The sequence below is a fragment of the Labeo rohita genome, chromosome 2, assembly GCF_022985175.1.
Source record: "Labeo rohita strain BAU-BD-2019 chromosome 2, IGBB_LRoh.1.0, whole genome shotgun sequence".
NCBI lineage: Eukaryota > Metazoa > Chordata > Actinopteri > Cypriniformes > Cyprinidae > Labeo > Labeo rohita.
Genome location: NC_066870.1, coordinates 30,043,663 through 30,058,709, shown reverse-complemented (window position 1 = coordinate 30,058,709; position 15,047 = coordinate 30,043,663). Strand labels below are relative to the sequence as shown.

General features: G+C 37.6%; 1 protein-coding gene and 1 pseudogene across 1 annotated transcript; one reads left to right on the top strand and one right to left on the bottom strand.

The window, feature by feature from the left end:
* The window catches only part of LOC127152299 (tripartite motif-containing protein 16-like protein), a 247,054-nt pseudogene that overhangs the window by 210,599 nt on the left and 21,408 nt on the right, over nt 1–15,047 (bottom strand).
* Nucleotides 105–14,345, top strand: slco5a1a (solute carrier organic anion transporter family member 5A1a). Its single transcript, XM_051092763.1, has 10 exons — nt 105–1,192; nt 4,523–4,966; nt 5,386–5,518; nt 5,609–5,814; nt 7,186–7,350; nt 7,444–7,642; nt 7,731–7,890; nt 9,999–10,234; nt 10,313–10,377; nt 10,799–14,345. Exons 1-10 carry the CDS (start codon nt 793–795, stop codon nt 11,254–11,256), a joined length of 2,466 nt encoding a protein of 821 aa, XP_050948720.1. The 5' UTR covers nt 105–792; the 3' UTR covers nt 11,257–14,345.

The window sequence follows — 15,047 nt, the reverse complement described above, 5'->3', positions numbered from 1 at the left end:
TAATCTGGATTTTGAGGAAAACAACAATTGCGCTCTGCATGAAGGAGTTAAAATACAGTGGGGTGGTGCAGCCCCATTTTTTTTTTGACGTGAACCGGAAGTTAACGTTTATTTACTTGTACCCGCTGCGGTACAGACTGAATGCGCTTGGAGGCGATACAGCTTACAGCGATACCGTGAATAACGGACAGTCCGTGCTAACCCCTCCGTCCAAGGACAAGGATATTTTGATCACACGGCGAAGATCTGATGGTGTGTCGGAGCCGCGAGCAGAAGGAGGAGATAGATTACCCTTTAACGGCGCCGATGGAATTAATCGGGGTTGTTAATCTGGCGCAGATAACGGGGCAGAATGCGCGTGTGTGATGCGGCCGAGCGCGCGCGCTGCGCCGCTGCAGTATCCGCGCAGAGGCGCGTGAGCCCCCGGCTTCAGGTCGACCGTCGATTTTGTGTGTTGTTTTGGTGAATATGTGTCGAAGTGACGTGAAAATGGTGCTGTAAACAAACAAAGAGGGTGTTACATATAGTTGTATTAAAGCATATCTGTTTATAAGTGTCAGTTAGAGGGGTTGGTTTTGTTAAAATGAGCCAGCGCAGAATGTCTGCGTCTCCACAGCGCTTATAAACGGGTGGGATAGCCGGTCTGGGCCGTTATCTGGAGGCTTTAGTGTTTTCGTACAGAAAGGAAGTAGTCAGTGATAAGCCGCAGCCGGTTTATCTGAGAGTCTGTTATGTTCGTGTGTCAGTGTGCGTCTGTGTACTAGACGCGCTGAGCTCACGCTGCCCGTCAGGATGGCATCCGGCGCTGGTGGGGAGGCGGGGGGAGGGGGCCTCGCACCCGTGAAACCGTTCCCGTACTTGTGTGAGGAGTCTACTCAGGGTTTGAAATCTAAAAGCCTTCCCGTGCTCAGCGGCAGCCAGGCTCCGGAGAAGGACGCGGATCAGACTCTGCTCTCTGCCCCGCACAGCTCGCCCCGGTGCGGCTCCCCCGTCAGGACAGAGTGTCGTGAGCCGGAGGGTCGCGGCGCTGCTGCTGCGCTCTTGACGTTCCGGCTGCCGTGGGTGCCGGTGAGGCGCTATGTGGACGGGATCCTGTCGGACTCGCGCTGCTTTCTGTTCTGCATGTGTTACCTCACCTTCATTCAGTCGCTGATGGTGTCCGGCTATCTCAGCAGTGTCATCACCACCATAGGTAACAAACTTGACACCTGGCAGATCTCTTCTCTTCTCTTTTCTTCTCTTCTCTTCTCTTCTCTTCTCTTCTCTTCTCTTCTCTTCTCTTCTTACATTTCGGTGTCAACTCTTATCTTAAAGTCTCATGTCTGGTCTTATCTCTTATCTCACCCCAGTCCATCCATCTGAGTTTCTTAATTTTGCATCTCATCTTTTCCCAATGTCTCAGTCTCTCATCTAGATATCATCAGGGTTGGTTACTTTTAAAATGTATTTCACTGTAGATTACAAATACATGCTTTAAAAAGTAATTTGTTACATATTTCGTTAGATTACACACGTTTTGTAACATAATCTAAATACTTTAGACTATTAATAAGGTTTGTAATGTAAAAGGTCCTAGAAAAAAAATGACATCCACTAAACATAGGACTTGGTTTTCCTCTGCATATTATTTTTAGCATCAATTTTCCACATTATTTCTTGAAGGAAAAAAACGCAATTTTTAAAAATAATAATAAAAAATAATAATAATAAATTAAAAAGAATTTACTGATGCTCAAGAAGGCAACACAATGCCGGCATATGTAAACTCTTTGAATTGGATGCTTATTACAGGGTGCTTATTTTGTTCTGTGGGAAACATGTGAGTCTTAGCTTCTGAAGGGCAGCACTAAATGAAAAAAACAACAACAAAAAAAACATATTTAAAAAAAAAAAAAAAAAAAAAAAAGATCTTCCTGTTCAAAAGTTACTACCCCCTACTCTTAATGCTTTTTCCTAATTTTCTTAATGCATCAATAAATGTTTTCACTTTTCGTAAAGACCCTGGACCACAAAACCAGTCATAAGGGTCAACTTTTTGAAATTGAGTTTTATGGTTTGATGTATGGTTTTTGTTAGGATGGGACAATATTTGGCCGAGATGCAACTATTTGAAAATCTGGAATCTGTTGGTGTAAAAAAATCTAAATATTGAGAAAATCACCTTTGAAGTTGTCCAGATGAAATTCTTAGCAATGGATATTACTAATCAAAAGTTCTGATATTTTTACAGTATGAAATTTACAAAATATCTTCATGGAACATGATCTTTACTTAATATCCTAATGATTTTGGCATGAAAGAAAAATCTGTAATTTTGACCCATACAATGTAGTTTTGGATATTGCTACAAATATACCTGTGCTACTTAAGAGTGGTTTTGTGATCCAGGGTCACATTTTTTTGAAAATTATTACAATTTTCCATATTCTGCATGGGGTATGAAACAAATGAGCAAAACTGTAGCTCAGGATGCTTTTGCATGTGCCGTGTCAGAAAATCACCAATACCTGTTTATAAAATTAATTGCGTTAAAATTCAAAAAAGTAAATTAAAAAGTAATCACTTTGGTAATCTAAAATACTTTTTGGATATAACTGTAATTTGATTAGCACCCATTTAAAATGCAACTAATGAAATACAGTTAATCATATTTTGTAATTTAAACACATAACTAGGTTACATGAACTTTCCATCCCTGAAGATCATCTACTCTGAATATCATTTTAGTCTCATCTCCTCACTTCTTTTTATGTTTCCTCTTCTCTATCTCCATGTCATACCAATTTGAATTTTTTCAGTATCATCTCATGCCTTCTCTCAATAACATCTTTTTATCCAGAGCCTCATGTTGTCTTGTCTCATCCCACTGCCCTCTCTTTTCAGTTTCAGTCTTCTTAACCCATCTCAGTGTTGTATTTCATCACAATTTCCAATTTTTCAATCTTTTCTCAAACCCATCTGCCCTGCCATCTCTCCTCTCGTCCCATTCTCAAATTTCTCCATCTCATTTTAACCCTAAAAAGGGCAAGACCAAAAAGAGACATCAGAAAAGTATTTTAGTGCTATTTTCCATCTTTTTAGGACACAAATAATACAAATTCATGATTTTTTTTTTTTTTTTAAACAAGATTTTTATTTTTGATGTTAAGGTTTGAATCCCACAGGATACGTCGCCTCTTAGGGGGTATAAATCAACTGAAAACAGAACACTTGTTTGGCAATGTGTGTTACAACATTTTAGTCACATTTTTAAAGTTAACAGTAAGTATAATATGTGTTTAGGAATATACTGGCATACTGTATCATATTTGATGTGCAGTAATAAGCAAGTACATTGTGCTTATTTTTGGATGTAAGTATATAGTAGTTAAGGCCACCTAATATAAAGTGGGACCCTAGGGTCTATAAATTATCAACATGATAAATACAATATACTTCATGCTTTTTGCCTTCTGATTTGCTTATTTATCCAGTCTTGCTTGCTGTAAAATCTTTAAAGATTTTTATGAAGTAAATGTAAGAATAGCTTTTATTTTGTTAGTAATAATTCAAGATGAACATGTACTAGACTGAAGCAGCTTGGGATTTCTTGGTTATCCATTTATCATTTTTAATCTTTTTTTTTTTTTCATGTTAAGTTGTAAATGTCAAATATGACACAACCGGGTTTTGAGAAATCATCGCTCAGTGATCACTGAACTGCAATGAATTGCATATTAATGCCTGCCAAACAAGCCATAAAAGAGCCATAAAAGCCTGATGTATGAAATATGATACTAAACAAAAAACACATGCAAATGATATTTATTTTGCACATTTTTATACATATGTTTGCATATTTATTTAGTTGAGTGTCTTATTTAATGCATACATACATTTGTACACAAGCTTAAAAAAAAATCCATGTATTGTTGAACTAAATCTAAATTTAATATAGCCAACTCAATGATTAATGAGTAAATGACTGAACATAATTTCTCATTTAGGAGAATTAAGTATTGAACCAATTTCCTAAAACAGGCCAGAGTCTATATGTTAAAAAATAATATTTTTTTACTGACACACTACAGCAAAAGATAGAAATAACTTACTTTAAACCATTTTTTAGCTGGTGAAAAAAAACTTTTGCACAGTACTGTGTGTGTATATATATATATATATATATATATATATATATATATATATATATATATATATATATATATATATAATATAGATATTTATTGATATGTTTATATGATTTATTCCCCTAAAAGTGTGAAATAATAAATATCTCACCCTGGCCTCTCTTCCTATCAATAACATTAATAACATAATATAATATAATATATATAACCACAATCTCACATTTCTTCATCTAATTTAATTCTCCCCTCCTGTCAACATTCCAGTCGCCATCTCATTTTAATCTCATTGTGATCTCATCCCCTCCTCTATAAATAATATCTCATCTCAGACCATATTCTACTTCAATATTTGTATGTTTATAAATGTAATACTAAATGAACCCTGTGTTTTCCAGAAAAGCGGTACAGTCTGCGGAGCTCAGAGTCGGGTCTGCTGGTCAGCTGTTTTGACATCGGTAGTCTCCTCGTTGTGGTCTTTATCAGCTACTTTGGTGGGCGGGGTCAGAGGCCGCGCTGGTTGGCCGTAGGGGGTGTGTTCATCGCTGTTGGCGCCGCCCTCTTCTCCCTACCTCACTTCATCTCTCCGCCATATCAGCTAGAGGAGCTGAACAGCACAGTAGGAGGAGAGGGGCTCTGTGCCAGCGGGAATGTCAGCGGGCAGGAGAGGCCGGCACTGTCCAGGTGCCAGCGGGACCGCGAGGAGAGTGAACACGCCCTGTATGTGGCACTGTTCATCTGCGCTCAGATCCTCGTGGGAATGGGATCCACTCCCATATACACCCTTGGACCAACTTACTTGGATGACAATGTGAAGAAGGAAAACGCATCCCTGTACCTAGGTGAGTCGAAGTGTGGTTTTGTGTGTTATTGGGTGGCTAGGTCAGTCTATGTTGGGGCCACCTTTTCACAACCAGCTCAGGACTAGCTTAAACCAATTCAAACAAGCGGTCATGCTTCAAAACATACTTAACCAGCATATGCTGTTTTTTTTCAACAGGGGAAACAAATCTCACATTCTCAGCTGTTTATACCAGTCAGTCATGAGTGCATAAGTGTGTGTTGAGTATGATGTGAATGTGTGTCACAGGAAGCCACAATTGAGTTGGGGTTTTGTCCACAACAGGGCCTTTTAGCCTGATGGTTTTTTCCCATTTTCTAAAAAAAGTTCTGACTTAAATTCTGCCATGCAAAGTCTGTAACCACATGCAATAGCATATGACGACTAAAATTCCATTGTTCTCGTTTTGTGCACGTTTAGCTATCATGTACGTAATGGGAGCTCTCGGACCAGCCGCTGGGTATCTGCTGGGTGGAATTCTAATCGGATTCTATGTCGACCCCGGTACCATTGTCAATATTGACCAGAGCGACCCACGTTTTGTAGGAAACTGGTGAGGAAAATCTTGTCTCTTGTTTGCTGTTTAATATACAGTCAACCTAACAGCATTGTAAGCTTCTCTTTGCCTGTCTCTGTTTCTCAGGTGGAGTGGGTTTCTCTTGTGTGCTGTGGCAATGTTGTTGGTGATCTTCCCCATGTTTTCCTTCCCTAAAAAACTTCCACCACGGCACAAGAAAAGTAAAAGGCGTGGAAAAAAGGGAGCAGGTGATGTCTCCAGTGATGACGAGATGATGAAGGAAAAGAGCCAGGCTGTCTCGTCCTCCATGGGTTTTGGTAAAAATATCAAAGGTGAACCCTAATATCACATCTAAAATGTGATTCTGATCAGATCATCTTTGAAGAATGATGTCACACTAGATATTTGCCCCAGCTAGGATTTCCAAAGGTTCATTTCTTAGAAATGGCTAGAAAGTTAGACATTGTAGTATTTTTTTATTTTATTTTATTTTATTTATTTTTTTTTCTTTTCTTTTCTTTTCTTTTCTTTTCTTTTCTTTTCTTTTCTTTTCTTTTCTTTTCTTTTCTTTTACAACAATATTTCTTTAACTTAGTGGCCCTGAACTGTCTGTTTTTTTTTGTTACATTTGTATTATTATTATTATTATTATTATTATTATTATTATTATTATTATTATTATTATTATTATCAGTATTATAAATAAATGTAATATGTTTTTTGTCTCTTTTTTTTTGTCTTGAATTTATATTATTATTACAAAAGAAATATTAGTATTTTATTGATTTATTGTTATTTCATTTTATTTATTTTATTTTATTTTCATACTTTCTTTAACAATAATGTTTTTTTAACTTGGTGGCCCTGTTTTTAAATCTTAAATCTATATTATTATTATTATTATTATTATTATTATTATAAATGTAATATTATTAATTTGTATTTTTATTATTTTTTTATTTTCAAACTTTTTTGTGTGTGTATAAATATAATGTTATTAATAGTTTCTTTTATTTATTATTTGATTTGATTTTGTTATTTTCATACTTTGTTTTAAAACAATATACATAATTTATTTATTTTCTTTTTTATATTAAATTCAGTACTTCAGATTGCTAATTTTATTTCAATTGTATTTAGATGTTTTGCAATGTTTTATCATTTTGCAATGTTTTATTAAAAATGTGTATATTTTATTTTATTTTATTTTCATACTTTCTTGTACAACAATATTTCTTTAACTTGGTGGCCCTGAACTGTCTGGTTTTTTTATCTTAAATTTATATTATTAGTATTATTATAGTAATATTTATTATATAAATATAATATTATATAATATTTATTTATTTTATTTTTATTTTTAAATAAATAAAAGTATATAAATATATATTCATTTTAGTTTACATTTTATGTGCTTTTGTATTTTTCATTAGTTTTTTTTAATATACATAACACATTTTTATTTCAGTTTTATTAATTTCAGAACTTCTTTATTTCAGTTATATTTAGATATTTTAATTTTTATCAAAAATGTATGTTTTATTTTAACTGTATTTCAGTTAACAAATATAATGTATAATAGTTTTCAGTTTAGTTAGCAGTAACCACCGACTTTTAGTATGAGCACATTTTTGATGACGCATTTAAATTCAAATTATAAATCTGTCTTGTTTCTCTATATGTCTGTTTCTGTCTCAATCCAGATTTGCCAAAAGCAGCAGTGCGTATACTGAGTAACGTGACGTTTTTATTTGTAAGTTTGTCGTATACGGCGGAATGTGCCATTGTCACGGCCTTCATCACTTTCATTCCCAAATTTATTGAATCTCAATTTGGTGTTCCAGCATCTAATGCCAGTATATACACAGGTACAACACACACTCGCACTCACACAAAACATTTGTTGATCTGATTACAGTATTCGCTGTAGGTGTTTATTAATTGAACATTTGTGTGTGCAGGTCTGATCATCGTACCCAGTGCGGGTGTCGGTATAGTTTTAGGTGGGTACATCATTAAGAAACTGAAGCTGGGTGAAAGAGAAGCAGCAAAGCTGGCCATGATCTGCAGCGGCGTGTCTTTGCTATGCTTTTCCACTCTCTTCATTGTCGGCTGCGAGAGCATCAACCTTGGTGGAATCAATATCCCTTACACCACCGGGTAATGGAGTAAAACTCTGTAGAGATGCATATAAATATCACCTACAAACATGACCTGCACTGAATGATGTTCGATCCATTTTTTGCAGGCCGACGCTGACTCTTTCTCACCGAAACCTGACGGGTAGTTGTAACGTCAACTGTGGCTGCAGGATTCATGAGTATGCGCCTGTCTGTGGCTCTGATGGCATCACCTACTTTAACCCATGTCTGGCTGGCTGCAGCAACATCGCCAACCAAACCTCAGGAGTGAGTCACTTCCAATCCAAAATTTTTAAGATGAAGTCTGTGGTCAGTTGAAATGTAGATCAACAGTAGTTCCAGGCATGATTGCATGTTCTCTTACTTTAAAGGGGTCATCGGATGCCCATTTTCCACAAGTTGATATGATTATTTAGGGTCTTAATGAAAAGTCCATAATAAAAAGTTCTCAATGGTTATGTAAAACAACACTCTTTTTACCTTGCCAAAATCAGCTCTGCAAAAATCATCTCATTCTGGTCGAGGCTACTTTAAATGTTAATGAGCTCTGCTCACCCCGCCCCTCTCTTCTCTCTGTGGAGAGATGAGCCTGTCTAGTGCATTTACCCGCTAAACTTGCTAACTAGCACATTATTATAAAAAAAACCTTATACTCACTTCTGCTGTAAGTGAAGCTGGATCACGAATGATTCGTACGAACATAGACGGATATATGTAGATTGGGAGGCGCATTCCCTTCACAAACAAACTTAATCCACTGCATCTTCAGCGACTCAGATGTCGGGAGTAAATGACAACCACTATGTTCATTATTACATCCAGCAACACAACACCTCAATCCTCAATCGGAGATATTCTTGTCTAACTTACATCCCTGCTCCGGCATCGAAACAAAGAAGGGCGGACTGTTACGGCTGATCTGAGGTAAAACGCTCATGTCAATCAACTATCGTGAGTCGGTGCGAGGCCACAATGACAGGGATTTTAGAATGGCTCGATTTGGAAAAAGGGAATATTATTTTTACAGATTAATTAAAAACCACTGCATGGATTTTTATCATTATAGGGTAGATTTGTACATACACTGCCAACACACATTTATGTTCAAACAACATGTAAAAGTGAACTTAGCATCTGATGACCTCTTTAAAATAAAACCTGTTTAACAATGATTAAGCATATGCTTGCTATAATTTGTACTCTTAGATGGCATTTTGGATTCTGTTTTTTCTGTTTTCATCTTTCTGGACCTTGTTTTACTGGTTAAATTAAACTGTAGTAATCTAAAAAGTAATCATGTCTGCAGTCAAATCAAAAATTCTTCGGACACCTTCAGCATTTCTCACATTATCACAGTGTGTTCGCTATAGCTTAGAAAATGGTAATAAAATATGACAAGAACTAAAAATTTTTTTAAAAAAAAGAAAAAAAACTGAAAAATTATATCTGGTGTCTACATAATTTTTGGTTTGAAACCAAAATTCCCAAATTCATTGTTTTCCATTTTATTTTTTTTCTGGATTGAATAAAAGTTTAATTGAAACTTAATTAAAAATCCTGTCTAATTAGTTGAATTCATACAACTATTAAGTTGTATAAATTTATTGACATTTAAAAAAAATGTAGGGCCCTTTTTTGTATTCATTTTTCAAGATTTATTATTTAAATTTAATTTAAGATTATTGTCAAAAGTGGTGGTAATCTAAGGAAGGCATAATCTTTTACAATTATATCAAATTAAATGTTATTTTTTAGTTAGTTTATATCTTGCAATTCAATTTTTTTTTGTTGCAGGATATAAACTCACAATTCTGAGTTCTCAGAATTGTAAGATATAAACTTGCGATTGTGAGTTATAGAGTCCAGTTTTGAGGGAGGAAAAAAGACTTGTGAATTTATATCTTACAATTCTGGCTTAATAACTCAAAATTGAATGTTATAAAGTCAGCATTGCAAAATCTAAACCCGCAATTCTGACTTTTTTTCTCGCAACTGAAAGTTAGTCTTGTAATTCTGAGAAAAAAAGTCAGAATTTTCAGTTTATATCTCCCAATTCTGACTTTATAACTCGCAGTTGTGAGTTTATATCTCAGTGTCAGAATTATAAGATAAAAAGTCACAATTACCTTTTTATTTTTATAAAGTGGCAGAAATGAGCTTCCATACATTTGTGATAATCATAGGGTACTAAAATAATTTTCGGACAGCCTGGCTAAGAGGAGTCATGGACCCCAAACCCCGCTGTGAGAACTGCTGGCTTAACACGTTCACAGCTTGTGATGGTAGCCTAAAAATTTAGCCACCAGAAAAAAGAAAGTCTCTCAGTATTGGCATTTTTTTTATGTGTATCTTAACATATTTTTTCCTCCTCTCAGATCAGAAACTATTCGGACTGCGCATGCGTTCAGAGCAGACAGGTGATTACGCCGTCGGGAGGAAACCACGATCTGCAGGTGGTGATTGTAAAGACATACCTGAACGAGAACGGTTTCGCACTGGCAGGAAAGTGTGAGAGAACATGTGGAACGCTCATCACCTTCCTCATCTTTCTCTTCATCGTCACTCTCATCACTGCCTGCGCTCAGCCGTCCGTCATCATCGTTACGCTCAGGTCTGCCTCTCTCCACATATTCAGCTGCCATCTCATTTTATCTCTTGGTTTTGCTCATGACGATTATTTCCTGAGCAGGTCAGTGGAGGAAGAGGACAGGCCATTTGCTCTGGGAATGCAGTTTGTTCTTCTCAGGACTCTTGGTAGGATTGGGTGGAGTTCTTCTTTTATTTTTTGACTATTATTTGATTTTTGGAACACAAATTAAGATATTTTTGATGAAATCTGAGAGCTTTCTGACCCTGCATAGACAGCAACGCAACTGACACGTTTAAGGCCCAGAAAGGCAGTAAGGACATCATTAAAATAGTCCATGTGACATCAGTGGTTCAACCATAGTGTTATGAAGCTACAAGAATACATTTTGTGTGCAAAGAAAACAAAAATAACAATTTTATTCAACAATTTCTCTCTTCCGTGTCAGTCTTCGATGCGCGTTCATGAGAGTATCACGACGCCCAGCCCTGCTGTCAACTACCACAGCATTTTAATTAATTGGTTGCTAAATTAATAAACATTCAATCAATTTTTATATACATTTTCTCTTTCTTTCTGTCTTTCCAGCCTACATCCCCACTCCTATCTATTTTGGAGCTGTGATTGACACCACCTGTATGCTGTGGCAGCAGGATTGTGGTTTCCATGGGTCCTGTTGGGAGTACGATGTCACTTCCCTCCGCTTTGTTTACTTTGGGCTGGCGGCAAGCTTGAAGTTCCTGGGCTTCCTGTTCATCTTCCTCACCTGGTATTCGCTGAAACGGCGCGAGGAACAGACGCACACTCACACGCACGCTCACACGCTTTCCCCGCTGGACACGGTGAGCCACCTTATCTGTCACGCAGGAGGTCACAAAGGCCACGCCCGCACACGCTCCTGTCCTGTCTTCCTGCCACGCCCACCTGAACACCCCCACCCTGCCATGCAAACTGGACACGCCCTTAGCCGTGGCAACAGTTGCCCTGGCAATGGCCTGAAAGCAATAACTCCACCCATACGGTCACTTGAAAAAGTTGCGGTGTGAAGATTGGAGCCATGCACACACACACATACACAGTCACACTCACACTCGCTCATACACATGCATGCAAACATCATACAATTATGAGGGCCGATTATGTAAATGAAAACATACCACACCGCTTATAGCCATTGCTGGTGCCTTTTTTTTAAACACACACACTTCAAAGACACATTATCACAGGATTTTTGTGAAGCACTGATTAGTAATAAAACTTTTTTGACACAATACCTCAGCAGGACGAATACCTCTGTTCATCACATAGAAAATACAAACATACTCGAACACATATAACTTAGTCATCTCATCTAGTTACCTATAGTGTTAGTTGTGTACATACTCTTTTGCTTCTCCTGTACAGCAGACAGATACATGTACTTGTTTACCTCATTGATTCATCCGTTAATTTTTCATCAATGAAGGGAAAGAGACTGCAAATTTTACTATGCAAACTCCTCCCATCACACCGACTACTTCTGAATCACATTAGCTGCTGTCAAGCTTCAAACCCCTTCCCCTAAAACAACTTCTCTACCCACGCTCAGAGTGGAAACTCCTTCCACCGCACTCTTCCTGAATCACATTAGCCCCTCCCCTAAACAACCTCAAATGCAACCATTTTTTCTACACCCAGACTGTAAACTCTTTCCACAGTACTGACTTCAGGTGTGTTCGCCTTGAAGCGGCACTGCACAGATTGATTGGTGTATGACTTCATAGTAACATGAGAGTTATGGACAGCAGACTGCTATTTATGCTTTCAAATTGCTTTCATGGTACTTTGATGTCATTCACTGATCGGACTGTGCACATACCTTTATCCTCCCATACTTTAAACCCCTCCCTTCCAACTCTTTTGGCCACACCCATATTGTAAACTCATCCCACAGTACTGACTCCTCCTGAATTTCAATAGCCCCTCCCCTCCCCTAAAACAACCTCTCTTCCAACTATATTGACCACTCCTAGAGTATAAACTCCTCCCATTATTAAATCCACACAAGCTGTGGCCCTTTCCAAACTTTAAACTCCTCTTAAACAATCTCTCTGCTGACAACTTAAGTCACACCCACAATGTAAACTTCTCCTGCCAGACTCCTACTGAATGGCATTAGCCCCTCCCAAACTTCAAACCACTCCCTTAAATAAATGTCTGTACAAATTTTAAATGTACACAAGCTGTGGCCCCTCCCAAATGTCCAATTCCTTCCCTAAAACAACCTTCCTGCCAACAATTTAAGTCACTCCCACAGTGTAAGCTCCTCCTGCCACACTGATTCCTCCTGAATGACATTAGCCCCTCCCAAATGTTAAACCCCTCACTTAAACAACCTTCCTACCAACTTTTTGGCCACACCTACACTGTAATCTCCTCCCACAGTACTGATTTCTCCTGAATCACAATAGCCCCTGTCAAACTGTGAAAACCCCTCTCCTAAAACAACCTCTCTACCAACAATTTAAGCCACACCCACAATGTATGCTCCTCCCACCCCAATGACTCCATCTGAATGACATTAGCCCTTCCCAAACATCAAACCAATTCTATCCATTTCTACCAATTATATTTACCACACCCAGAGTGTGAACTCCTCCCACAGTATTTATTCCATGTAAGCTGTGGCCCCTACCAAACTTCAAACTCCTCTAAAACAACCTCACTGCCAACAAATTAAGCTACACCCACAATGTATTCTTCACTGCACGGACTCCTCCTGAGTCACATTAGCCCCTTCCCTAAACAACCTTCATACCAACCATTTTTTCCACACCCAGACTGTAATCCCACAGACTCCTCTGGAATCACAATAGCTCCTCCCAAACTTTAAAACCCCTCCCTTAACAATTTAAGCCACACCCATAATGTGTGCTACTCCCACCCCACTGACTCCTCCTGAATGACATTAGCCCCTCTCAAACATCAAACCACTCCCTTAGAACAACCTTTTTACCAACTATATTTAGTGTAAACTCCACCCACAGCATTGACTGTGGCCCCTCCCAAACTTTAAACTCCTCCCTTCCAATGGTTTTGGCCACACCCATACTCTAAACTCCTCCCACAGTACTGACTCCTCCTGAATCACAATAGCTACTCCCAAACTTTAAACTCCTCCCCTAAAACATCTTCTCTACCAACCATATTGACCACTCCTATAGTGTAAACTTTTCCCACAGTATTGACTCCACAAAGCTGTGGCCCCTCCCACACAGTGTATGCTCCTCCCACTTCACTGACTCCTCCTGAATGACATTAGCCCCTCCCAAACTTCAAACCACTCCCTTAAAACAACTTTTCTACCAACTATGTTTACCACGCCTAAAGTGTAAACTCCTCCCACAGTATCAGCTGTGGCCCCTCCCAATCTTTAAACCCCGCCTACTGTTTTTGACTCCACCTTGTTCCATTTATTTTTCAGCTGTTATCTTGTGTGCTGTATTAAATGTTTAGCTTGTTAGTCCTACAATGACAGTGTTTTTGCAACAGTTGGTACAGTGCACACATCTGTTAAGTTTTCTGTCTTTTTTCATGACTTTTGTGCATCATATCAGTATTTGAAATGTTTCCTTCTGTTGGTCTTGCTCGTAAGCAGTCATCTTAGTAAATAACATGCACAAATACACATATAAAGGAGACACGTCATCTCATGTTCACACATCATGTATACTCCTGAAAACATGCTCTCACACCCCTGTAGATGATGATCTGTTTGTGCTGAAATTGAGCCAGTGTTTGTGGTGTCAACAGTAATGCAAGTGTCAACTGTCAACACCAGCTCTGAGCAGAATTCAGCTTCATTCCTGATCATTGCAAGACTTCAGTAGAAACAGAGCAGAAAACACAAGTACTGAACTACTGCTGAGGAAACAGTATTTTAATTGCCTCTCCTTCTTTTTGCCGACCCTTCCTATGTTACTGTGCTCTGTTTGCGAACAGAAGACACGTTGATACAATTATTTATTTAAAGTTACTTGAAGGTTTGCCTAAGGTTTGCAAACCTGGTTTAATTCTTTATTAACTGTTTTGGTTTACTTGTACAAATAAATGATTTGTGTCAATAAAATGTGTAAATAAAATGATTTTGATTGTGTGCTGTGGGTTTGTGTGATTTGGAATGTTTTAACAGATTTATACTGAATATAATAGTCTGCAGGAGTGCAGTCATTTTATGCACTTTTTGTTGAATATAACACTGCTTTGGTCTGTTTTAGGCAGGTTGACAAACCAAAACTTGCAAAGTATACAGTTGAAGTCAAACGTTTGCATACAACTTGCAGAATCTGCAATATGTTAGAAAGATCTTACAAAATGCATGTTATTTTTTATTTAGTACTGACCTGAATAAGATATTTCACATAAAAGATGTTTACATATAGTCCACAAGAGAAACTAATAGTTGATTTTATATTGATATTGAAATGACCCCGTTTAAAAGTTTACAAACACTTGATTCTTAAAACTGTTAGTTATAGTTGTTCATGAGTACCCAGTTAAACTGCCCACTGTTCTTCAGAAAAATCCTTCAGGTCACAAATTCTTTGGTTTTTCAGCATTTTTGTGTATTTGAACCATTTCCAATGACTATGATTTTGAGATCCATCTTTTCACACTGAGGACAAGGAACACAATGTTTTACGAGCCACGGGGTGAAAACTTTTTAAATTTGAAGAACAGAGTAAATTTTAATTATTTTGTTTTCTGGGAAACGTGTATCTTCTGTAGCTTCTGAGAGGCGGTACTAAATGAAAAAAATGTATGTTTAGGCAAAATAAGAAAAATGTACACATCCTTC